General features: G+C 36.9%; 1 protein-coding gene across 2 annotated transcripts in view; it reads left to right on the top strand.

Moving 5' to 3' along the window:
* The window catches only part of COBL (cordon-bleu WH2 repeat protein), a 155,914-nt gene that overhangs the window by 50,867 nt on the left and 80,259 nt on the right, over positions 1–24,788 (top strand). Inside the window, exons 3-6 of one of the 2 annotated variants that reach the window (XM_053991363.1) lie at positions 212–422; positions 1,135–1,363; positions 3,511–3,555; positions 5,889–5,983. In XM_053991363.1, coding sequence (XP_053847338.1) covers positions 212–422; positions 1,135–1,363; positions 3,511–3,555; positions 5,889–5,983 — 580 coding nt within the window. The remainder of the gene's footprint in view (positions 1–211; positions 423–1,134; positions 1,364–3,510; positions 3,556–5,888; positions 5,984–24,788) is intronic. The other variant, XM_053991372.1, reaches the window with a different exon arrangement.

Genomic DNA, 24,788 nt, shown 5'->3' with positions numbered 1-24,788 from the left:
ACAGACACTGAAGTGTGAATATATTTAATTCCTATCATTTTATCTGATCTGTTTAACATTTCAAAGTACTAGCACTGTTCCCTCCCAAAGATGGTAAACTAGTGGCGCATCCACAGCTTGTGTTGTCTTTTATCCCCCCATCTTAAAACTGAGGTAAATTTTCTAGCAATGTTTTTTCCTCATGCTAACACTGAATTCTTCTTCCTTGTAGTAAAGCTGTGATGGATGTATTGGTTGATTTATGCAGCCAGTATCACTTAAATCCATCTCAACATAGTCTTGAACTGAAGTCTTCAGGAACTCAACAAGTTCTGAGCTACAAGCCAAACACTTTGATAGGAGCACTGGATGTACAGACAGTACTTCTGAAAGAGAAGATTCCAGAAGAGAAGGCAAAGCGCCCTCTGCCAAGGGTCCCTGAGGTCAGTACTCTAGAGGGCTAAAATGATGCCTTGAAACATCATTCCATTCCTATGATTTCAGTTCTTCCAATCTTTCCATCTTTAAACCAGATGGGAAAGACTTGGGATTGATTATAACCTGCTTTACTAGCTTAACTAATAATGTTTTGCACGTAGATTAGTAGAGGCTAGTCTAGACATTTAAACAAAATGGTATGTTGCATGTGGTTGGATAGATGAAAATCTGAAGATTAGGGCAATTGAAAATTGCAGTAATGGCTGAAATGAGAGTGGGGTTTTGTGGAGATAGTATTTTGGTGATATTTTGTGCACCATCTTCATTGAAGATATGGGAGAAGGCTGATCATTAATAAATGTATTTCACAATACAGTGAAGATTAAGAAGTAGTCATTTTCCAAATGTTTGCTAAAATTTTTTATTATTCTAATAACTATATCTAATTATACTCTCTCACATTTCAGAGTGAGACTTGTAAACCTTTACATTATGAATGCCTCTGACTCCTTTTCCTTCTTCGCGTGTTCTTGTGAATGTCTCGTTAGTGGAAAGCGAGGTCTGAGATTTTATTCTTTAAAATATTACTTTTTGCAATGTGGGGTAAGTTTGCCTAGGAATAGTCAAGACAACATGGAAATCCCCAGTGCTTTTCTCATTGTGGGATGGTCTATCCACCACAGAAGGGGGACTGAGAGTTTGTGTTTGCTTCTGCAGAAATCTGTGAGGCTGGTAGTGAACTACCTGAAGACACAGAAGGCTGTGGTTCGAGTTAGTCCAGAGGTGCCTCTCCACAACATCATCCCAGCTATTTGTGAGAAGTGTGAAGTCAGTCAAGAGCACATTGTTCTTCTGCGGGACGGCATAACTGGGGAAGAGCTGGAGCTTACCAAGTCCTTGGAGGAGCTAGGGATAAAGGAGCTGTATGCCTGGGACAGAAAAAAAGGTGAGCCAAGACTGAGCAGTCACTGCAGGGTTGTGATGTGACAACTATATTGTGGGCAATTAAAAGCATTCATGCTGCCATTCTTTTTGGGTCCAGCTGAAACAGCAGAGTGAGATCTCAGACCGGAGAGCAGCACAGGTTTGTTCAGTGTGCTGTGCCCAGAGCAGCAGCCAGGTCAGCAATGTGCCCAGCCGTCCTTGGATGCTCTTGGGCCTTGCGCCAGGCTGGGCTGGACTTTGGCAGGGTGCAGGCTGGCCTAGGGCAGGGCAAAAGGAGGAGCTTTGCTGTGTCCCAGAGCTGCTGTTGGTAGAGGTGCACGTAATACAAGGGGCCTCATCCAGGCAGTCTCTGTCACCTACCTGTGCTGTGGGCTGGAGAGAAGGAAAGAAGAGACATGCCATAGTCATGGCATCTGTGAAAGCTGAGAGGCAGAGGCGACAGACCAGGGCTTATGAGAAACAGACTGGACAGGATCAGAGACACTTTCTCCAAAGAGCACAGTTACTGATGGTTTAGTGAAGAGGAGCTAAGAGGTATTTGTATTTAAAATTTTGTTCTCGTGTTTACCTATCCTCACTTTCTGTTCTCATAGACAAAATTATAATAGTAGCTTCTGGGAGTTGAGTTTTATCAGCCTGACTATGTATTCAAATAACATAATTCTGTGATATACTTTAAAATATACCTGCTTTAAAAATACACATAATAAATAATAAATAAAAAATACACATAATAAATAAAAAAAAAGGAAGCACTACTTCCTTTGAGGTCAGATAGTGATATTCATTAAAATTGTCTCCTGCAGTTTTTCTCAATTGCTACCACTTCCAGCACAGTATATGTCCTTATTTATTGTTTAGATAATGTCATTCTTGTAGGTGCTGAGCTGTAGGCTTATTTTTTATTTATAAAATTATTTATTTATGTTGACATTCTGTCTCTTCTTTCCAACTCTTTGATAAGTGGCAGTTCTACCTCTGTGCAGGTCAAGTTTCAGTGAGTTTAGACTTCTAAGTAAACTAAATATCTCCTTTTCTTTTGAATTGCTGGGATGTTCCCAAAAGAGGCTGACAGCATGTCATAACTCAATTGCATATTTGTTTTTTTCAAGACATGTTTACTGTAATTAAGCTAACTATTTTGGAGCAACATATTGAATGTGGAGTATATTCAACAGGATTCATTCAACATACTTCAGGGACAACTTAGAGAGTAATTATCATAGGCCTTCAGTAAAGTCTTTCCTTTCAAATGAAAATGGTGGTATGTATGCTGGTACAGTATTGGTCCTCAAATTTGGTTGTAGCCTATACAGTCAGAACCAAGACTTTACTACAGGGCTGGGATTATAGTAGCAAATTATCACAGAATCACAGAATATATTGAGTTGAAAGAACCCACAAAGATCTACACATCATAATGTGCTGCTCTCTACATCAGCTTTTCTTTTTTATATTCTATTCTTTTTTAACCTTTCGGTATTCCTCTCCTTTCATTATGATAAAACCCCCCTGATCCTGAGTATAACTCAATCTTTTGTGCTTTCCTCTTACCACCACTTTGTCTGACAAAAACAGTAAATGCATGTAAAATTTACAAGAATTTTTTCTTTATTTCAGCAAATTTCTTCTGCAATGTTCTCATTTGTAATATCCAAGAGGAATAAACCCACTGGTTTCAGTAGCAGTTGGTCTGTGACTTGTGCATTGAGTGGGTATCTAGCCTATTTCCTTAACAGAAAATAGATTTTTAAAACACATTCTCACTAACAAGTTAGGTCTCACAGGTGCTGAAAGCCATAGGCTGTGCTTGTAAGAGCAGATTCTAGAAAAACTCCACACTCTTCCCTTGCCTGAAACAGAAAACACCAAGAGCTGAAGGATTATTAAAAGAAAAGCTCTGCTGCCACCTGCTTACTTAATTCTATTTAGCAGTTGAAGCAGCTTCATGACTGAATCAGGAATTAATACAAATGCAGCTAAACTGCTTCAGTAGCAGCTCTGCATGTGTGTTGTTGGTCAACATTTTTTTTCTGTAATGCTTAGGAAAAGAGGTCCTAGGACTAATTAATGAATATTGTGCTTTACAGGGCAATATTAGAACTTTAATGTGTTTTCTCTTATCCTTTCATTGCCTGACTTTTCCAGTTCCTCCATCAAAAACTCAGTCTGAACCTTCTCTGAACTATAGAGGTACTGTACAATGCTGCTGCGGGGAAGCTTCACTCTGTCTTTAACCCTTTCACTTCAGTCTATGTGTAATGTGGGTTTGGTAGGTAGATCTTTAAGAGTGTTGAGTGAAATGCCATAGAGAAACAAGCTATTTTTATCTGTTTTGTCTTTTCAAAGTGTTGCTTACATGTCTTGTGCTTCTGCTAAGAACAAATACATTCTGTCTCTTCAGCAATAGCCATTAAAACACCAGCAAGTAATAAATTCTGCTCTTTAACTGTTTTGTGGTGTGGTGTATCTCTGTAGAGTCCAAGCCTGTTCAGTTTACCTCAATCAATATTAAGTAAATTTCACAGTTCCTAACATTTCCGAGGTCTCTTGGGTTCAAAATTTATTTTGTAGCAAAGGCAGAAAACTTTGATGTCTGTGAGATCTTCCACTGTTTTCAATATACATGCAGCAAAGCACTTTAATATCAAATGTATACATACACATTGGGTAACTGAACTGATACTGACTTCTGAATTGTTACAGTACTTGGGGTTGGATTAGATTATGTTAGTGCTTCTGCTTCCAGTCAAATAGAAAATGTGTGTATTTAGTATGTCCTTTTCCCTATGGAGTCTGTTTTAATACATTGCTTAAATTAATTATCCTCAAGAAAGGTATGGTCGATTTCTAATGAGCTTTACTTCTTTGCATTACTAGTAGACACAACACAACCAAAGTAAAACTGGATAACTTATTTAAATTTTTATAAAGAAAGTCCACCTACAGTAGGTGGCAGCCATCGAGCAAATCTTAGCTCATGGCCTCTTGGCTTCACTAATGGCAGCACTATTCCCCCAGCCGTTCATTTTTACTTGCTGTGGCTTCGTCTTACGTGGAGATCATTTCATCACTAGATGAAATATATACTTCATATTTATTTAAGGAAAAAGTAACACAGATTAATAAAGACTAATTATTTTGAAATTATATGCATTACTTAAATCCTAGTTTATTGGTGTTACACAATGTTCAATGACAGTGTTGGTGATCAGCTGCTATGTTAGCATTGTTTGTAGTTGAAGACTATGCAAGAAAAGGAATCATAATCCATATCTAGTTGCAGCCCAGCCCCAAGCAAGAGATCAGCGTACGTAGTGCCTAGTATTTAAGAAAAGCATTCATTCACTACTGTATTTCTTTGCAGTGCAGTTGCAGCCTTTCTTAAGGATAGTTTCTCCCTGTTGTCCTTTGTGTTCATTGTATATGTTTAACACCTTCTGACACATGAGATTGTTTATATGCAAAAGTGATCTGTGTGAAAATCACTTTGTATTTTATGCAAATAAGTTTACAAGAGTTCTGGGATGAGGTTTTTGGGGTGAAGTAAAACTTTATTTTGTGTCAACAAGTAAGTAATTTTGAATTTGAGTTTTAATTGTTATTAAGCAAATATTTACAAGAGAAAGTGTTTTTTTCCCCTGTGAATTAAACTTTTTGAATGCTAGTGGAATAATCCAATGTGCTTGGAATCAGGAGGAAATATTTATAACATTATGCAGAGGCCATTTTAAAAAGTGGGAGCGCTTCATTATCTGTGTGTTAAATGGGCAATGTTGTTTCCTGTAATGCATGAGTGTCTCATTTTGTTCATCCAGCTTGTGGATGAGAAACTGAAGGGGGAAACTGTAGGGATACTAAATGGTATGAGAACTCATACAATTTCTTAAGCACATTCAAGAGACACATATGAGTTCTTATAGCCTGAAATACCTATAAACTCCCCTCTTTTCCCACCTGAAGTAAAGGCATCAAGATAAGAAAGATGACCACAACCAGCTAATTCACATTTTAAAGAGTGCCCTGTTTCCAAGAGGAGGGTCTTTTTCCTTCCCCTTGAAAACAGGGGGAAGAGCTTTATCCAAATCACACATTTAGAATCTCTTGTTTAAGTTCACAATATTAGGTCAGACCTATGAATAGTTAAAGATACTCACCAGTATATCTTTTTTAAGGTGTTTGGGGTTTTTTAGTATTATGGTACTCTATGAGATTTAAGGGATGTATCTAACAAGCATTTCTGAAGTCATAAGCAATTTGCTCATATTTTGCCTTTTGATTAGGGTTACTGGATTGTGATTGAAAATCTCGTGCACTATATTAAATTATTCCATTAGATTTTGGAATATACTCAGAACACATGAAAGTTTGATGACAAAGTAAGTGTAGGATCTGGCTGTTACTTAGATAACCCAGTCCATAACATCTTTGATTGATAAAAATCCAGCACTAACCCACTTTAAAGTACTCATCTTGTGAATCTTTATTTCAAAAATGTAACAGCTGTTCCATTAAAATTGTTTCAGAACCAAATCGAAAGGCTTCAGTAAGCAGTGATGCAATAGAGAAAGAAAAGGCAAGACTTTTGGGATTGTTTAATGCTGATAGAAGAAGCAGCAAGGTAAGTGCCCAGCAGTGTACTGCTCACTAAAGAGAATTTATTTCTTTCCAGATCTGCTATGTCTGTGAGTGGTAGCGTTTGTTTGGCCTGCCTTCCTTTTCCTTTCAGAGACCAATCTGTTAACAGGGGCATAAACTATATGCAATCAGTGCAGCCTGATGGAGAGATCACCTGCTTATTGAAGGAGTCAAGCATGTTGACCGTTTACTTTTTTCTTTATTTTTTTTCAATGCTGTGAGTTCAGTAGGTGTTAAAAAAAGGCAGTAGTTTCAAGCAATCTGTGTCTGCTTTTTAGTAGTACTTACATTATAAAATGCATTTATGAAAGGACTGATGTAATACAGAACAATTTAATTACAAAGTAGATGTGTCTTATGACCTCTTCTGTGCATGGGTGATAATCTCTTTTAAAGCATTTTTACCTCTCAGAAGCCCTGTGCAGTCACCCCATTGCCTTCTCCAAGTCTTTAAAGCTGATGAATCAGGTATAGAAGAAATAACACTGAATTGAACGATCAGTGTCTGCTGGGATACGTGTTATCCATTTTTAACTTTGTATTCTTGAACTGAAAAATTTAGGAAAGAAATTTTGTATTAAATAATTCTGTTGAGATGCATTTATGAAGAATATTTTGTTTATCACAGAAGAACTTTCTGACTTAACATAGAAAAAATAGTGGGCTTTTAACTCCATAGTTTTTGTAGTCTTTACTAAAAATATTGGTGTTAAATTATTTTGGATGTAAAGTGTTTAATACTCTAGGATGTCAGAGGAAAAAGGGAGCTTTCTTTTTTCTAGTTTAAACCCTCCAAGGCTTTTGGAGTGCTGCGTATCTGATTAACTGGCAGAAAGAGACATTTGCTTGTTAATGGACTGGTGTTTTTCTTATCCAGTCATCTCAGTCACATTTGCAAAACTGTGAAGGCTTTTCAAAATCTCTCACAATTGTCTGCCTTTTATTCATTATTAAATTTGTAGTGCTTTTGCTAGGGAATAGAATCCTTTATGGACATTTTGAATTACCATGTTGGAAAACCTTATTTCTGTCATAGATACTAAACTATTCTTAATATCTTATAAAGGACACATGAGAACTATTTTATGAGATAAGAAGTCGGTCACTTTCAGAGTGTTTTTCCACTGTAAGAAAATACTTCCTATATAGAAGGGAAAAAATCATAACTGGGGCGATAATACTGTATCTCCTCAGAAGAATCAAGGACAAACAAGGGATGTCAGCCTGAGCCTCTAGAGCATGCTGTGGGGCTGTAATTCCTCTGGAAGAAGCAAACACATTACAGCATCCAATTTCTGCATCATACCTTGTCCTCTCATTCCATTTTACTGAACTTGGGTGTGAAATCTGTGTCCTTGCAGTTCTAACTCCTGAAGCAGATCAGTTTTAACTTTTAAAGTATTAATGCTTACAATCTTAGCAAAAGTTTCTACAAAGCGTCCTAATTCAATGGTTACTGCAGTGGGTTTCTCGCAGCTGAGTTGGAAATGTGTTCAAAGATTTCAAGCTCCTCTCTTTTTTTTTTTTGTTCTCTTTCTCTGCTTATAAAAGCAAAAGATCCTCTGAGTTTTTCAAAATAAAAATTTGAAAAAATGCTAAGGACATTGAGGGTGAATTAAATTCAAAATTGTATTTGACCTAGGAAAAAGTAGGAGCTGTACAAATAAGTATGAGAAACAGCTTCTAAATCTGAGGAAAAGTCTTTCTTGCTGATAGTCCTGACAAGTTAATTGATTTTCCTTGGTCATTCCTTTATTGGGCACTTAATTTCAAATGGCAGTTACTCTGTAGGAAAAACTAAATCAGCCATTTTGTTTAGTCAAGCAAGAGGTCACTGTTGCCTTCACAAACCTCTGGGAATTTAAAACACCATAGGTGGAAGAATTACTTAAAACTGAAGAAGAGCAGAGCACACAGGAGCAAGCAGGTGTTAATTAGGCATAATATATCTGGCTTGCTAATGTGAAAGCTTTCTAACCAAAACAGCAGTGAAACTGCTGAACAGACTTAGCAGGATGGGGGCAAATTAATAAAGTTCTTTTAATGAAAGATTTGGTAGGTTTTTGAAGGGATTAGATGATGGGATGCCTTATGATTTCAGGGACCTGGAATCAAAACCCCAGGGTGCCTAAACTCTGCTCTTTATGGGTTTTTTACATTTTTACTCCCCCGCAAGGCTTAAGTTGGGTCTGTCTATTTTTTGTTTGTTTGTTTGCATTATCATTTGCAGTGGTGAGGAGTGTATGTGGTCATGCACAGTCTCTATATTAGAACTATTTGATAGGAAGAATGTTCAAAGTTCTGCACAGTAGTAGGACTGCAGACTTGCAGGCATTTGCAAGGGGAAGGCAATTTCTTCTGCAAGAGAAGAAGAGTGTTAGCCTGTGTTGCAAATTGTCCTGGATCAGATGTCACTGCACACTACAGGCCTATGCTCAGATTTCCATGCCCATGCACATGCTTTCTTTCTCAGCTGGCTCACTGAGAGCAGTAATTGTGGTAGGACAATACACCAGATCTAACTTTTCTAAAAAAAGCCTTTCCATTATATTGAAAACACTGTGATATAGAATGAAAGAAAAGTCCTACTCCCATGGCTAGTACAAATTTGATAAAAGTATTTCTTTGGTTGACTTTGTACTGGCAGGCTTAATGCCAGATCAGGTATCATCTTGTTCTCTTCCATTCTAATTTTATGCTGGATCAGTTACCCTCTGTTCTCCTGCAGCTGGCATAAAAACACCTAAAGGTGGCATGAATGCCATTTCTTTTCGATGTTAAGTGTAATCATTTGCCTGAGGCTAAGTCCAGATCAAATTGACACTGCTAAACAATCAGTAGAGTAGAGGTGCTATGCAGACAATCATGGGATCTAGGCTTAAGTAAGGTACATGCTAGCACACAGAAACAGTTCCTTCATGGAGAAATGGCAAGGAAGGAGCTCCCTGCTGGTTTCATTGTGTCTGTGGGTATAGCAGAGACTAGCAGTCTGGTCCCTGATATTATAGGAATTAGTTACTCCCTATTTTTATCCTTGCCTAAGAATTTTTTCTTGTATTCTTAAATATTTTTGCTGATGGCTTTCTTAGCTCCTTGCCTACATCAGAGAATTTTGTAGACTACTTCAGAGTTTCTCAGCAATCAGGTCCAGCACTACTGAGACAGTTTGTCTTGGTTCTGTGATGGGGTTTGGTATTTTGCTCTGGCATGTTTTTGCAGTTTGGTTTCCTTTGCTGCTGCTGTGTAGGACACTTGTTTGTGTTGCAGACAGAAGAATGCTTGAGGATGAACAGAGATTGTGGTGAGGAGGATGTTTTTAGTTCTGCATCTACAAGTGAAGGAAGCTTGGATGTAAGTACTAACACAGCTTATAGATGCTATTGCATTCCTATTAGCTCCTGCAGTTTGAATTAACCAGAAACCACTGCTGTTCCTGATGCATAGCCAAGTAGAAGTAGCTTATGCTTTAGCAGGCTTTGTTACATGAGTGCACAGTTTGCATATCTTCATGAAGTTAAAATATAATGCATTGTCTTCAAATAAAACTTTTTAGCTTCACTATGAATAAATTTTCTTTCAGTGTTAAATTCCTAGCAGTTGTGAGAGAGAAGAGCTTGGGTATTGAGACATGGGCAGTGACAGTCCTGCATGATGCAAGACAATGTTTGCCTTACCAAAGCTATTTAAAGGGGGCTTTTCTTATAAAACCACACCTTTCCTTTTCATCCCTGTATCTGACTTCTGCAGCATGGCAGCATTCTATTTGTTTCATAAGGAGCTTGGGGTTGAAGAGTTTACACTGGAAAAAAACAGATAGGATTTTTGTTAAGTATCTCAGTAGGGTTTGGGGTATTAAAATCCTGTAAACCACATTTAGAAACATTAAGTGACAGTCTATCAATTTATGACGATCCAAATAGGAAGGTATCAGATTAGGAAGTGTGAATCCTAAATATTTTCTAAGATGGTTCTGGTGGTATAGTAACTATAATAAATGGCACATCTTTTTATTACTTTTTTAAATAATTTGACTTTTTGTTATCATATTTTCAAAACCTAGAGAAAACTGATGATGTGATAGAAGTTTGAAATGTGAGGTTCAGCTCTGAATCCCCCTTTCATAAACAGAACTTTGTAAAAGGAGTGTGGATCTGCAAAATATAGAACTCACTAGCCACATAGAAGGGTGCCAGGGAACTGTGGAAAAAATGAAGGAATAAGAGAACAAATCCCAGATGAAAAGAGTAATATGAGAGGAATCCAAAAGGAGAAATAGAAAATTGATTGGCTATGGAGTGTAAAACCGCCAAACTCTGCAAATCTGTGAAGACTTCATAATAAAAGATTACTGAAATGGAAAAGTTTCTTGTGATACTAAAAATTTGGGCAACTCCATAAAGTTTAATAGATAAATAGACCTCTCTTACTAAAGGAAAGTTCTAGAAGAGGGTGATCATGTGTAATTGAAATAGACTAAGTAAAAGCATAGAAAAAGCATCACAAGCTCTGCCAAAATAAAATAATTTTGTGGTTTCTATTCACTGCCATTAAAAATTAATCTCAATATCTTGATACGCAAGTACTAGAAAAAAATGAGGAGGAAGAGTAGGAATCACAAGTGACAATATGATGGTAAAGGTGTTTGGTGCTTTCCCCAGAGGAGAGACATCACCTTATATTTCTCGGGATTTTTATAGGGCAAATTGTTAATTTTTTTTTTCCCTCTGACATTGACGAAAAAAGATTTGAAAACCATTTTGACCATGTAAATATCTTCTAAAGGTGCCAGTTTATAGGGAGGAAAGGGTTCTTGACGAGGTAAAAATGTTTTATTTTTATTCAGTTAAATGAGCAAGTTGGAGATTTAACTTTTTCCCACTTTCTTCATAAGAGGAATTAATCTTGAAGAACAATGTAGCCCTTGTTCAGTGTTTGTCTTTCACTTCTGATTTGACACCTGTATTTGTATGAGCACCAATCCCGCTAAAACATGAGCACATGAAGAATGTGTTGACCTTGTGTTGCATTGAATTTGGTAGTATTGTGTTCAAGCTTGTAGAAGGTGTATTAAATAAGTCTAACAGATTCACTCAGCAGCGCAGAAAGTCCATCTCTTCAAGAGGCTAGATGGGCTTCAAGAAAAAGTTCAACAATTGTGATGCCTTAGGAGAAAAATTCAAAAATGTTGCAAACTTGGTACAGATAGTTGACGTAGATAATTTTTTATTAAGATAAATTCAAATGGAAACACCAGCAAAAACACTTCATAATTTTAAAAGCTCAGCAATTCCTCGTGGACTAGATTTGAGACCCTCAATCATTCTGAATAATTTGTTATACTGCTTGTTCAAAAGATACCTCATTTACTTCAGTGGAACTAAGTATTGCTGTTCCAACTAAGTGGTATCTTACATGCCCATATATGTGAATTATGTATTTAGAGATCATCATATAGAAGCTCCATTGCTGAGATAGGATTATTGGCAAAATGTCATCCACTAGAGGCTTCCTCTTTTGTGGTTACCTCAGGTCTGCTCTCTAGTACTGTTTTGGGTCATCTGAAACTGTTTTGGTTTTACTGTGTTGGACCTCAAGGCAGTTTCAGTTTTATTTCTGAAAGAAAAATATCTTGCTTTTGGTACACTACCAGGAGTTACACTGGCTGGATCAAGAAAATCTTTCTTGCCTATAAAGAAATAGTTAACTTGTGAAGTACTTCGAAGGTAAAGGCATGAACTTTCATATGACTAGTTTAAACCCTTTTCTCACTATTATGTGGTGGGGGTGTACACTGAATTGTAGGAAAGAAAATATAATGATTATATTCTGGGTATTGATTTTGACTTTGTTTGTTTCTTTGTTTAAACTGGGCAATATGAAATAATGGAATAAAAGTATAAGAAATAATAGACCCTTAGGTGTTTATTCAAGCACAACTTAAATTAATTTTTAACCACCAAACCATTCTCAGTGGCATATTTATCTAATTAGTATTGGAATTATTAATGCCTCTAAAAATACTTTGAATTGTTGATGAAGAAGCAGATTTTCAAAGTGAAGATGGCAAAGTCAACACTTATGCTTGAGGTGAAGGGACACTTTTTCACAGTATCAGCAAAAATAAAGGTGAAAAGAATTTGTTAGCTTAGGGAGAGGGTGTAACAATGCAGGAAAAGACTTCTCCATGAAAATCCTCAAAGTGCAGCAATTCATTACACCACACACCAGTAAAGGACACAAAATCCAACAGTGTATTGTAAATGAAGCAGAAATCCTTTCCCTTAATCTGAGAACAGTTTTGTGCTGAGCAGATGAGGTTTATATCCAGGTTAACTTTTCACAAAACAAATGCTACTGAAATATAGAACATACAGGTAAAGCAGTTGGAAGTTGCAGCACAGTTAGCTGTATGCAGCTTTTTCTGTGCCAAAGGCAGACTGTCAGAGCTCGAGCTCACAACAGCTGGGAACAAAAAAGGAACTTGAGTTCTCTCTGCCACTTGGTGTCACTGTCCTCATATAAACAGTTGATCAAGATAAAACACGGTACTGGAACACAGTACTAAAATTAGCCGGTTTTATTTTTGGGGCCTTCGTGTTTTCATAAATCAAGAGTGAAAAAACACATCCCAAGTGCTGAAAGATGTGTAGATCTGATGTGGACTTTGTTTATGTAATATATCAGCTTGAGAACAAATATTTAGAAGTACAGCCAGGAACACTTATCTGAGGTTTCGAAACTTCAGCACAAAGTCTTATCATACAGGGTTTCTCTGGTTCAAACAGGGCTGCAGCAGTGCAATGTTGGAGGATCTTCATCAGCACTTCATCAGCACCATTTTAAAAATAACTTGTCTTTAGTGTATGTCAGAATGTAAGTTTTGCCCGTAATAGAATCAATTAATTAAATGAAGCAAATAGTCCAGTAGTTCTCTGCTTAAAGAGTCTGTCATGCTATGGTTATGTATGTTCATATGTAAAACTACAAGAAGAAAAGAAACATGTCATTTAAAATACCAAACAGTTATCAGATACTTTGAGGATATGTGTGGGAGATTTGGGTTTTTTTTTATTTCATAATGCAAACGTACCTGAATAATTGCAAGATTTTTCTCCAGAAGAAAAGTTCTGTTCTCCAGAAGAAAATCATCAAGAATTCTGATGCATTAGTAATCCTGGTGATCGCTTCTTAAGTGATGGCAACTACTCTTTTCAATATAAGGGCTTTAAAAACATATATGATTTACCTTTTAAGAGCCTTGTACTCTAGCTGTAACTTCTCTGCCCTCTTTGATGGCAGGAGTTACACTATTCATAGTATGCTTTGTCAGTTCAGAATGGGTGGAAAGAAGAATCAGGTACAGTTAAGTGAATATTATTTCTCTTCAACCATGTCAGGTCCCAGGTAATCAGGTAATATCCTTTCCTCCCAAGGATTTCATGTCACATAAACAGGTACTGTTCAGGGCAATAGGAATGAGAATTCTGCCCATGTCATCTACATGGAAGTTGAGTTAACAGCCATCCACTTTTAATATTTTCTTGTGTTTGACAATCATGTTTGCTTTAAATTCCTGGTTTCATGTTCTCCCTTCCTGGTCTCCTGACAACACATCAAGTGTTTTTATTTCTTTATTAGCTGGGACAAATCCTGGGGTAGTTATGTTGCACTTTGTAGAGTTAAAGCTATCTATGCACTGTCCAAGATATAGGTTGTGATCTGGCCTTGAAACAATGTTTCCTAGTGTAATTTTGTTTACAAAATATGAAACTCAACAGAGTATGGAAAGTTGTCTAAAGGCTGCAGCAGACAGGGCTGTTCACCCCAGTCTTTCATTAAAGTGTACCTGTAAGCCGGTAGTTAGATGCCAGAAGATGACACTAAGGAAGGTAGATTTTCATTTGTGCAGCTGTTGACATGATTAGAAGAAAAAGAGATCTAATAAATACCATATATCTCAGCATAATGTTCACCATCACAGTAGAGTTAGGTGGTTTTTTTTTGATAGCCTGTGATGCAATGTGGGGGAAAAAAAATGAAAAAAATCATTACTATTAACTTGCCTTGGTAAGACAAAAGATTTGCCCAGGGCTTAAGCTGGCATTGAGAGAATTTCAATAGTAAAGATGCCAATGATCAACTTTATTTCTCCTTATCTACTGAGGGACAGGAAGCAATATGCTTTATATATAGCAATAGAAATTTAACTGGGATACAAGAGGGAGAAAAATTTGACTGAATGGAAATTTCACTGGGGAGCATGCTATTAAATTGACTTGAAATCCTTATAATCCCCTAATCTGCAAATCATCCAAAAATGGCTAGAGGATGAGCTACATGTACTTTATTCTGTCTCAGAGCAGAGTTATAGATTAAGCAGACCATGAAGGTGTTTTTCAGCCAGAATATGGCTGCTGGAGAGCTGTACCCACCTCCTTTTGTGGTGTGCACTTACAAGATATTAACTGTCTTCACTCATGTGAATCATAGATGGTTTTGCATATTATAGTATCCTTAAATTTTTCTTACAGTATGTGATAGCAGAAGGCAAGAGCTTGAAACAGTGGCTGTCTGCCACCACCAGACTGCAAGTTTTTGCTCCACAATGTGGTGTTACTAGACCTCTTCAAAGAAAAGGTCCTTGGAGTTAGTGCAAAAAAAAAAAAAAAAAAAAAAAAAAAAAATCATCTCAGAACCAGCCAAACTACTCTGGCTAAAAAACTTAAAAAAAAAAAAAAATAGCCCAAGGCAGACACCTGGAATGGAAAGTCTCAGCATCCATGGTTAAAGCATGGTGAAGTTACAAGCTATTAAAAACAGTATCTGGTGAAGAGACATGTCAGCTGACCCCTGTTCTGTCTGTGCTGCTTAGCTTGTACTTGCCAGCTTCATGCATTCAAAAATCACTTGTCAGCTCTTGCCCTTACCACACAAAAGTGGCTTAAGGTAATGAGATTTGAAAAGAAATCATTAAGGGTGGACTTCCTTCCATTTGACTTCTGAGTGTTAAGTTTGTAGAAGTTGCATTTAAGCTTCTTTTTAGTGACCATGATGGTTTTTATTTTATAAATAAAGTATTATCAAGTAGTCAGTGGTTACCAGAACCTGTATCTTTATTTAGAACTGCATGGTTCAGAGTTAAATCATCACAGCTCATGGTATTCATGTTGCTGTTTTTAAAAAGATAGGTCATCATCTTCAGGTTCTGTGGTGGTTTTAGCAGGGCATTTTGAAGGAAGTATTGTCAAGAAATGTTCTGAGATGAACACAGAGAAATTGAGTCAAATCAAAAGGGCTTGAGTTGGGTCATATCTACAAAAGGAATTGGGAGCAACTATACCTGGCAGTGCCTGTTTTAAATACCTGACAGTGTGGGTGTCTGGAGTCGGAATATAAGCAGCCGAGAGTCAGATTTCCCAAGTTTTGAATCCACTGAAATCTTCACAGCAGCAGTTGCTTGTTAAACTCTGCCCATCTGTGTCTGTTACCTGCCTCTGCTCAAGATTCAAATCTCAAATCAGCTGTTAGATTCAGGTATTTAAAGCTTTTACTCTAGAGAATTACCACCTACCACTGTTGTCCAAAATGTGAGTGAACTAAGTTCTCTTTTTTGCTTTTAGAGATATCAGCATCAGAGAATTATTTCCTCCTTTGTAAAAAAGAAAACCAAAATATTTACTGGGCTGGAGACTGCCTGGAACAAAGCTGTGAGGTATTCTTGATGTGGGAAGCACCCTTTTGTAAAAATACCAAAATATTCAGTGACTCAGAGAGCAAGAGCAAGCTTAACTATTCAGACCAGTAATGAAGTAACTTAAGTGCGGTGGCAGCTCTGGCTTCCAGTGCCAGAGATGTTTTTCTGTGTTTTATGCTAAGCAGATGTTACATCCAGCAAGTAAGTAGTCACTAAAGTTAGAACTGGAGGAGCCAAATGGCTTCCTGCCCAGATGAATGCCCTAATCTCAGTCTCTTTTTAGCTAAATTCATGGTCATATCCTTGAACAGAGAATAGTCTTGCTCTCCTCACAAGAGGGAAAAGTTTGTTATTTCTCAACTAGACAATGGTTTTGGACCTGGATTTACCATACTCTTACTGAATCATCAAACTTGTAGCAGGGGTTTGGACAGGACAAGAGGCAAATACTATAGCTGCCTTTTCAGGCAGTTGCATTTTTGTGAAGCTTAGTTGTGCTTTAAATATACCTATTGGATCAAGCCCCTTGGCTGACAAAGAAGGAGATTTGCACATTTTATGGATCCTGTCAGAATTTAGGCAGGAGGTTAGAAGCATGGTTTCTCCACACTTCTACGTTCAGCATGCCCAGAAGCAGAATTCAGGCACCAAATGGAAGTGAGCACATCAGAGGGATGGATATGTGTCAGACTTATTGACGGGAAAGCACAAACCATTGTGATTTAGGGAGGCATAACCTAACAGGAGCACGCTAAGTTAGGCTTGTGTGTGGCAATTCCAGACCTGGGCTGTATGGCATCATTCTCTGCACGGTGATGTACCCAGCCAGTCTGGTGTAAGTTGGCTCAGATATCTCCCTCGGATGTTTAATTAAGACCTGGTGACACGCCCTTAACCACCCAAATCCTTTTATGTCTGATTCATCTTTTGTTACTGATTTCACTGAAAAGTTCTGAAGTTAACACACTGAAAAAAAAAATAGAATAAAGAAGCAGCAGCTAATGAGACCAATGGCTTTTAATTTGCATTAATAAAAGCACATTAAAAAATACCCAAAGACAAACTCAAAATTCCATTTGAGTTTTTTCTAGTGACATGTCAACCGCTCAGGCTTTGCTTTCTTGGTAATTAATATTACCAGAACCCCTTAATAGTCTGTAATAGCCTTGTAATTCACATTTGGTCATAACACATTCAGCATATAGTTCTTAGTGGTAAGCATGCAGTGGTCTGGAAAATGCCACCTTTAAACAAAAGTTTATACCAGGATTGGGCCTTTCACAATTGGAATTTCTTGTCAGGCTTTCCAGTGGTAACTGCTGTAGTGAAAGGATTAGATGTATTTATGGCAGTGCCCTTTACTAGATGAAATCAGAATTGAATAATAGTATGTCATTGATTCCCTATTTCTAATATACAATGGAAATTTTTTTAGGCAGTAAAACTTGTTTTGTAGTGGCATAATCTGAATCCCATGTAGCCATAGATTCATTATATTAGTCTAAAATATCCCATTAGCATATGTAGATTTTTAGATACAGCAAAAATTTTCAGCACCAGTTAAGGTATAATTTCTTTTCTTTTGCAAACAATTTCTGAGGCATGAGCGCTAATAGGACCTGGTTTCTTTCCAGCCTCTTCTGTGGACAGTGAAGACTCAATTTCATTAAAAGTAGTGGCATACAATAACATTTCTTTTAATTAGATGATCTCATGATTTCCACACATATTTGTTCTGTGCATTATTGTTAGTTGGCAAAACTGAGCTGCTTGGTAGCGTGTGAAACCATATGTCTCAATAACATCTTATGGCAGGTAAGGGAGGATTTGCAAAACACTTGCTGACAGGACACAATGCATTTTACTTTGATGGGGAAGTTTTCCTAAGTGAACTTCATAGCTTAGTTCTCTCATGCAAAGTCAGACCTACATGAGACTTAATGGCTCTTACAGGTCTTCCTTTAACTCAAAGATTGTCTGCATGAAGCAAAGACTGTGTAGCACTGGATGCACTTCTTAGTGTGTGCTTCTCAGTTCTTCATCACTACAAAAAGAGACCATCTAACACCTGTAGTCTGTGTAGCTATTTTGTGTTCTTTCTTTTTTTTTTTTTTTTCAATAGACAACTGTTGAATTAGGTTTTGTAAGTCTTTTACATGCAGCTGCAATACTGTTCCTCCCCTTGGAGCTTAGCAGAAAGGACTATGAATAATTTCAGCCATTGCTTTTTCTCTTACTCTGTTTCAGGTGTATAATCCTTCATTTGAATTCTAAGAAACATTTTGGGATGCGAACCGAAGCAGAGAGTGTGGCAAATAGTGGTCAGTCTTTTGAAAGGCTTTTCAACAGCATGAAGTAGTCAGTTCCACTTTCTTAAATTATTTTTTTCAATGTCATTTGCACTTTTAAGCAGATTTAAAAACACCCGGGCAAACTAAGGAAAATATTTCTGGTTTTGTAAGTGGTCAGCTGCAAGGGCAGAAGAGAAAGCAGATCAAGGCAAGTAGCAAGATGTAGCCCTACAGAGGTCTTAAATAGGAAAGTAGCCGTAGGCATTGGCCCCACAGACTTTTTCAGTGCCATCCCAAGCACCTGTTTAGGTGTTTTGCTGGGTCAGTACCTCAGTGACCTGCTGTGAGCCAGGTGTGACCAGTGGGTAGGTTATGAATTGTGCAGGCAGTCTCTGAAGTGCACTGACATAGTGAGATGGAGAGATTGCCAGTAGATTTATGTTGTTAGTGTGAAATTCCCCACAATCCCCCCTTCTCTGATGGTAACATTTTCTTCTTTCCATCCCATCAAATGCTCAGGTATGCATCTTGACTTCAGTCTCTCCCAGTTTCAGCACAGAGATGGTGTGATTTCATTGACTCTAAATGGAGCTTGTTCTGATTTACAGTTGTTTGCACAGGACAAAAGTCAGGCCAGTAAAGTGCACTGTGGAGGTTTGCCTTATAAAAACCTAATGGCAATGGATTTGACAGAAGGGGGGAGGGAAGAAGAAACATTTAAAACTATTTATTAATCAAGAATTCCAGCAGGAAGGCTTTTCTTGCCTTGATTCTGGCAAATGTACAGATGAGAGATATTGTGCAGAGACTGTTTCTGCACAAACAGAAAGCCCTTCAGATGTAAACATTTGAGCAGCTGGCATGGGAGATTAGTGCAGCAGCAGTGCGAGGGGGGTAATAGTGGATAGTGGTGCTGTCTAAATTTAACAAATGTTAAACAAGGTCCTTGTTCTAGTTTAAGGGCTACAGGTCAGAAAGACAATATCAACTAAAAATACTGGCAGTTGTACAAGTCAGACAAAGTTATTAACTAGTATTTAATTAAAAGCAACTTGCCTATCCAAAGTTCTGACACTTTTTCCCCCCTCATCCAACAGGGGAAAAAAAGGAAGCTGGGAAAATATATCCTATGTAACTTCTTTGAGTTAGGGAAACAAAAAAAAAAAAAAAAAAAACAAAAAAACACTTTATCCACTTTATCCTTTATCTATGGAAAGGTATGGAAAGGCAATACTTAGGGACTTCTTAATGTTTTTTGTTTTGATTGTGAACTTAGTGTATTGTTCTACTTTTAATTTCCTGTGGCTGAAACTTACATCAATGAAAGAATCATGCTAAGCAGTGGTCTTTTAGCTTTTAATATGTGTTCATATGCTATTTAATATGTGTTTTGGTTTTTTAAACCCTTGCCAATTAGTTAGACAACTAATTATATATCAGTATAGGGTTCTATGCATTGGGTTCTATGGATTTTTGTTTTTAATCTGTTTTGATCATGCTTTTAAAACCTTGCTATTTTTTGGGATCCTTGCTATTTGTTGGGATCCAGTTCACATGTGTTTTGTTAGAGGTCCTTTACTTTCTCATTTCTTTAACAGAAGGGATTGAAGTATGGATATCTAGAACCAAATTTTTTGTTTAAAAAATCAGAGCTATGCTTTCTTAGCTGGCATTGTTATGATTTTCATTGAGCTTGAAAGTATACTGAAGAAAAAGATTTTCTGGAGAAATTACAATGGCAGCATAATTTAGAGTATTGCTTTCTTTCGGCATCATACAGTTAGATTGACCATTGGAGACTCGATGCAGAACTCACTAGAGCCAATGGAAAAATTCCTATTGGTTTTAACTGGCTTTGGACTATGTCCTTTATGAGTTGCTAGCCTTTATCTACATTTTAGAATCATTCCTTCTTGTCCTACTTCAGGTTCTCAAAAGTCTTCTGACACTTTCACTGTAGTCTCTTAAAACGTAAGACCTTCATTCCTTTTTGATGGACAGTTGGCACAGATAAACCCCTTGAAGTTGCTTAATTTATAGAGCATTTTCTCACTGGGGAAGGAGAAAACCCCAAAGTAAACATGTTAAGTCTTGTAGAAGATTAATTGCAAACAGTGGCAAAGGAAGGGAGTGGCTTTCACCAACCAATAATTTGTTGCAAAAGCAGGTTTTTCTTTGTTATCTGAAGCAGTGCATACCCACAAGTGAGCAGAATTCCCAGCACTGGTTGTCCTATTTAGGCTGTAATTGTGCCAGTTGAAGTCCAAGCGTTGGTATATGTTGTATCTATTTCCACAGGTTTTTAACTTCTGTGTCTGTTAAATTTGGGACTGTGCTTGAAGAGTTTCTGCCAAAACTGAGCAGTGGGCAGTTCCCTCCAGTGAACTGAAGTACACCAGTCTTTGGAAATAAATAGCTTGGAGAGATGTGATTTCTTAGTATTTCACACTAAATTCACAAAGAAACAAGGCTATTCACAGTAGGAAAATTAGTTTCCTGGGAATAGTAAATATTGACAAATTAAGCTCTGGTTTCCTAAGGATATATCACTTATTTTTTTGAGAAACCTCACAGGCTACAGTACACTGCAAAGGAAAATAAAATTATGAATTTATATGTATGTATATACAAAGTGGGAAAAGGCTGAAGTAGCCTGGTCTCCAGCATATCTGTACTTCCAGTCCCTTTGTGGTATCCTATATTATCACTTCATGTTTATTTCGAAGATGGTGTGGTCTAGACAAAGTTAGAGTTGAAAGAATAGCAAAAAAATGTTCACAATAGGAGGAGACTTTAATGCCAAGGATATTAAAATAGTGTTCAAACATTATTTCAAAGAAAATTCAAAGAAAGGTTCTGCTTCTTTATTCTTAGCCCGTTCCTCTGAACCCAGTTAATGAACTTGCATGATTTTTGCCATCATGATCAGGGTATTGATTTTTCTCCAAGGAGGATAGTCTTTGGAGTATTCTTCAGGCTGGAGAGGAAGCTTGGATTTGAATTTCATTGTCCTGGAAGATTCAGATCCTGAAATTTATTCACTTGACTTCTTCCAAGTATAAGCATATGTATTTTTCAATCCAAATCAATCACCTCCTTTGATAAGACAAGCTTAATTTCTGGTATCAGTCTGTAGGTGTTATGAAACAGAAGGTGGCTGTGTACCACACCTGGATATGCTCTATCCATTGTCCAGCAAGAGAGTGTTGTTTTTAAACCTTCTCCTCACCCATGTACTCTCACATGATGTCCTCTTGACTCCTTCTCTTCACTTCTGACCACTGATGCTGATCTGGGACTAAATATTCAGCTGATAAAATTCAAAGTGGTTTGTTGGCATCAGTTCCCAATCATCAAGCTTTAAGCATGATGTGAGTTTGTCTTTTGATTTCGTCTTCTGCAGAAAGCTGTCATATCTCGTTAAAGGGTTGGTCTGCTCCAGTGCTGTAGCTTGCAGTCAGAAGTTGGCATGAAACTCCTGAAAGCATGAAAGATGCAGAGAGCTAGGGAGCTTGCTTAGGCCAGCCCTTAGGGCTTCAGACTCAGTAGATTATACTCAGGGTGCAGTAATTGTATGTGCATTGAGGCACAAACATGCGTGCAGATGTCAGGAAGAGCTAACCAAAGAGATAAGCTGTGTGTGCATACATCCTTGTGTTTGCATTAGATCCATGTATGTGTGCACACAGGTTATGTACAGGCACACCTGCACATCCAGACATCTGAAAGAGCTAACTGAAACTGTAAAATTCCTGGCTGCAGACTTCTGATTCATGTTGCTAGAATTGTCTTGGTGACTCTGTAATTAGGATTTGTTTTAAGATTTGCACTAATTTTAGAGTTCAAAAGCTTATTTGTTCTTCTAATTTAAGTTTTAAAGTCTTCAGAGGTTATTTTGTTTTTCAGTAATATCTTTGGCAGTGTTTTATCATTACAAAGTGTAAAGTTTCCTTTTTGAAAATTTGCTTTGACATTTGGATTATTGTATTTGTCTCTCTCTAGCTAACCACCTACAGTCACCACATACTTCAAAGGGAAAAGTTGTTGCAGGAATGCATTCTAAGTTAATAAAGTATTTATGTCAGAATTGGATTATAAGAACTGAAGCTGGAAGCCAGATCCCTGAGCTTGAATAGATCAGAGCAACACCTTTGACTTCAGAGAAGTTTTGCAGATCGTACTGAAAATTTGCCTTTGAATCTCAGTAGATTTTCTTCATTTATCAACAGCTATAATAAGTAGAGATTTTCAGAGGCCAATAGTCATATGTGTCAGAATTTAAGCAGATACAGAAAGTTTTTGAGGATTGATCATTCATATTTTTTGCCTCCAGAAAACTTGCATAAGGACAACACTTATATTAAGATGTGGAGAAAACACTTTCTAATTCAAATGGAATAAACATATTTTCAGTAAAACCCAGAAATTATTTCTCCAAAACCAAACAGATCCACACCCAAAATCCTCATGCCAGGAACTATTCCATTCATAATTCTGGTCACCATAAAATTTGACTATGCAGACATTAAAGCAGATATTTCTAAAATTGTATGTTTTATGTAAAGTTTCCATCTCCTCCTCCAGCATAAATTGGCATATCTACAACGAAAATATATTGAAGATGATCAAGTCCAGTGGTTTAATAGTTTCTATATGTTAAAAGAATTTGCAGATAATAACTTCTGCAATAGTTTTTAAAATATTTTGAATTTCAGGAAGACATATATTGCAGATTTAACAACTCCTATCTTCCATGAACTAAAAACATTGGCTGATTGATTTAAAAGAATTAGTAATTCTAGAGAAAATCAATTCATATTGAAATGATTAATTAATTTTGCTCAAGACTTTTGATTCATTTTTTGGTTATTTATGATTGATAACTACTTAACACCAGTGGAAAAATGTCTCTTTTTTTTCTGTTGTCAGTCTTTGACCTTTTGAACTCCCTGTTTCCTGTAGAGTGTTGCCAGACCATTAGTAAAGGCTCATTTTGATTTTTGGCTTGGTTGTGCCACACTATTGGATTGAGCTAATCTATTTTCATGTAGTGCAAAAGTATACGTGAAAGGAGACACCAACTTTTTCAAGCTTACAAAAATATGGATTTTTCCATCTTCAGTCTTCCAAGATTGCTCTCACTCTATCTGCTAATGCCCTTCCAAGACAAAGTGTAAATAGCCTCTTTTCTAAGACTCTTCCCTTGTTTTGCTTCCAGCTTAATATTTTCCTGTCTTCTTTCTATACTGGGATTGAATTGAAGTTTGGAGTCCATGTGAATTTTCCTCTCTAATTCTTTCTTCAGATTTCTTTTAAAATGTGTTTTTCTATTTCAGTCTGTTGTTGACTTTTGGACCTTTGTTCGTAGGTTTCAAAATGTTTCTTTTTGTTATTTTCTTCCATTCTGCTTCCCTGTCTTACTATGTATTAAATACCTACCATAGAAATATTTATCATACATTCACAAATCTGTATATATCAATCCCTTTCTCCTTCAGTGCTAAATCTTTTCTGGTGTCAGTTTTGTTCATTTGACTTTTCCTGCACTGCCTTCATGACAAGCGAACATGAACATCACCATCTTTCTAGGCCAGTACATGGACAATCATGGAGTTTTCTTACAAAATATGATTTCTGTCCTACACAGCCTCCTTAGTTCGTTGTTCCTTTCCCAGGATGGAAGGAACATCCTTCCTTTTAGCATCACATTCACTGAACTCTTCTGCTTTCTGCAATGCTCCTCTCCTTTTCCAGACTTTCTTCTCTGAATTTCTTCAAGGACTTAGTTTCTTGTCAAATCTCATGAACATGTTCACTTCATTTTTTGCCACAATTATTGTTTTTGTTCCCATCCTCACTTCATGTGTTCTTTTCTACTTTCACGTCTGCTTTTATTCCACTTGGACAAATACCCAAAAAGAGACTTGTAATGTTTTCCACAGTTTTTTCTTATTTCCTTTTATGATTCACCAGTTATTTTATAATTCTGACAAGAAAGATTATTTTTTTGCTAATTCTCTTGGGATACTACATTTTTTAAAAAATATGAGTTTGTTTGAAACACACTGTCACTTACAGAAGAGGTGAGACAGAGGAAAGGCAACAATGTAAATAAAGTTAGCTTGTCTTCCTTTTTTGCATCTATTGCTGCAATGGAAAAAATTATTGCATCCATTTCTCTTGATACTGATTGACTTCAGATTGACATGAATGAATTTGGGTAGCAGTAATACACAAAGGTTTTATTAAGCATGAAGGGTATTCTGACTTGAGAAAATCTGAAAAGTAAAACAGGAAACAGGACAATTTATTTGGAGGAAATACATTGAATTTTAAATCACAAGAAGTGATTTTAAAGCTTCAATTCTCAAAGCATTGAGGAATTCTCAAAGCATTGGTCATAAAATTCAGAAAAAATGTAAATGACTTGACAATCTCTGAGCTGCTTGATTAATACACATTGTTGAATTCCTAGACTTCTATTCCACTGCTTCATAATGTGCCATGGTAGTTCCTTTACTTTTGGGGAACTCAGATTAGATTTGTGATCTTAGACTGGCAGAATACTGAGGGAGGTGGCAGTAGTGGGTGATACTGCATCTGCTTCTTTATACTTGCAAGAGTTTAGAGACGTGTTTACGTTTAGCTGGAATTCATGTATTCCCAATCCATGTTTTCTGACCTCCTAATGATTTTAGTAAAATGTTTATATTTCTCAACTTCAAAATATAATATTTGACAGCTCATTATAAACAGCAAGCAGCTTACATGCGGATTCCTACCTGTGGGCTTTGCCATATTCA

The sequence above is a fragment of the Vidua macroura genome, chromosome 1 (assembly GCF_024509145.1).
Source record: "Vidua macroura isolate BioBank_ID:100142 chromosome 1, ASM2450914v1, whole genome shotgun sequence".
Taxonomy (NCBI): Eukaryota; Metazoa; Chordata; class Aves; order Passeriformes; family Viduidae; genus Vidua; species Vidua macroura.
This window is presented reverse-complemented; position numbering and strand designations above follow the sequence as displayed.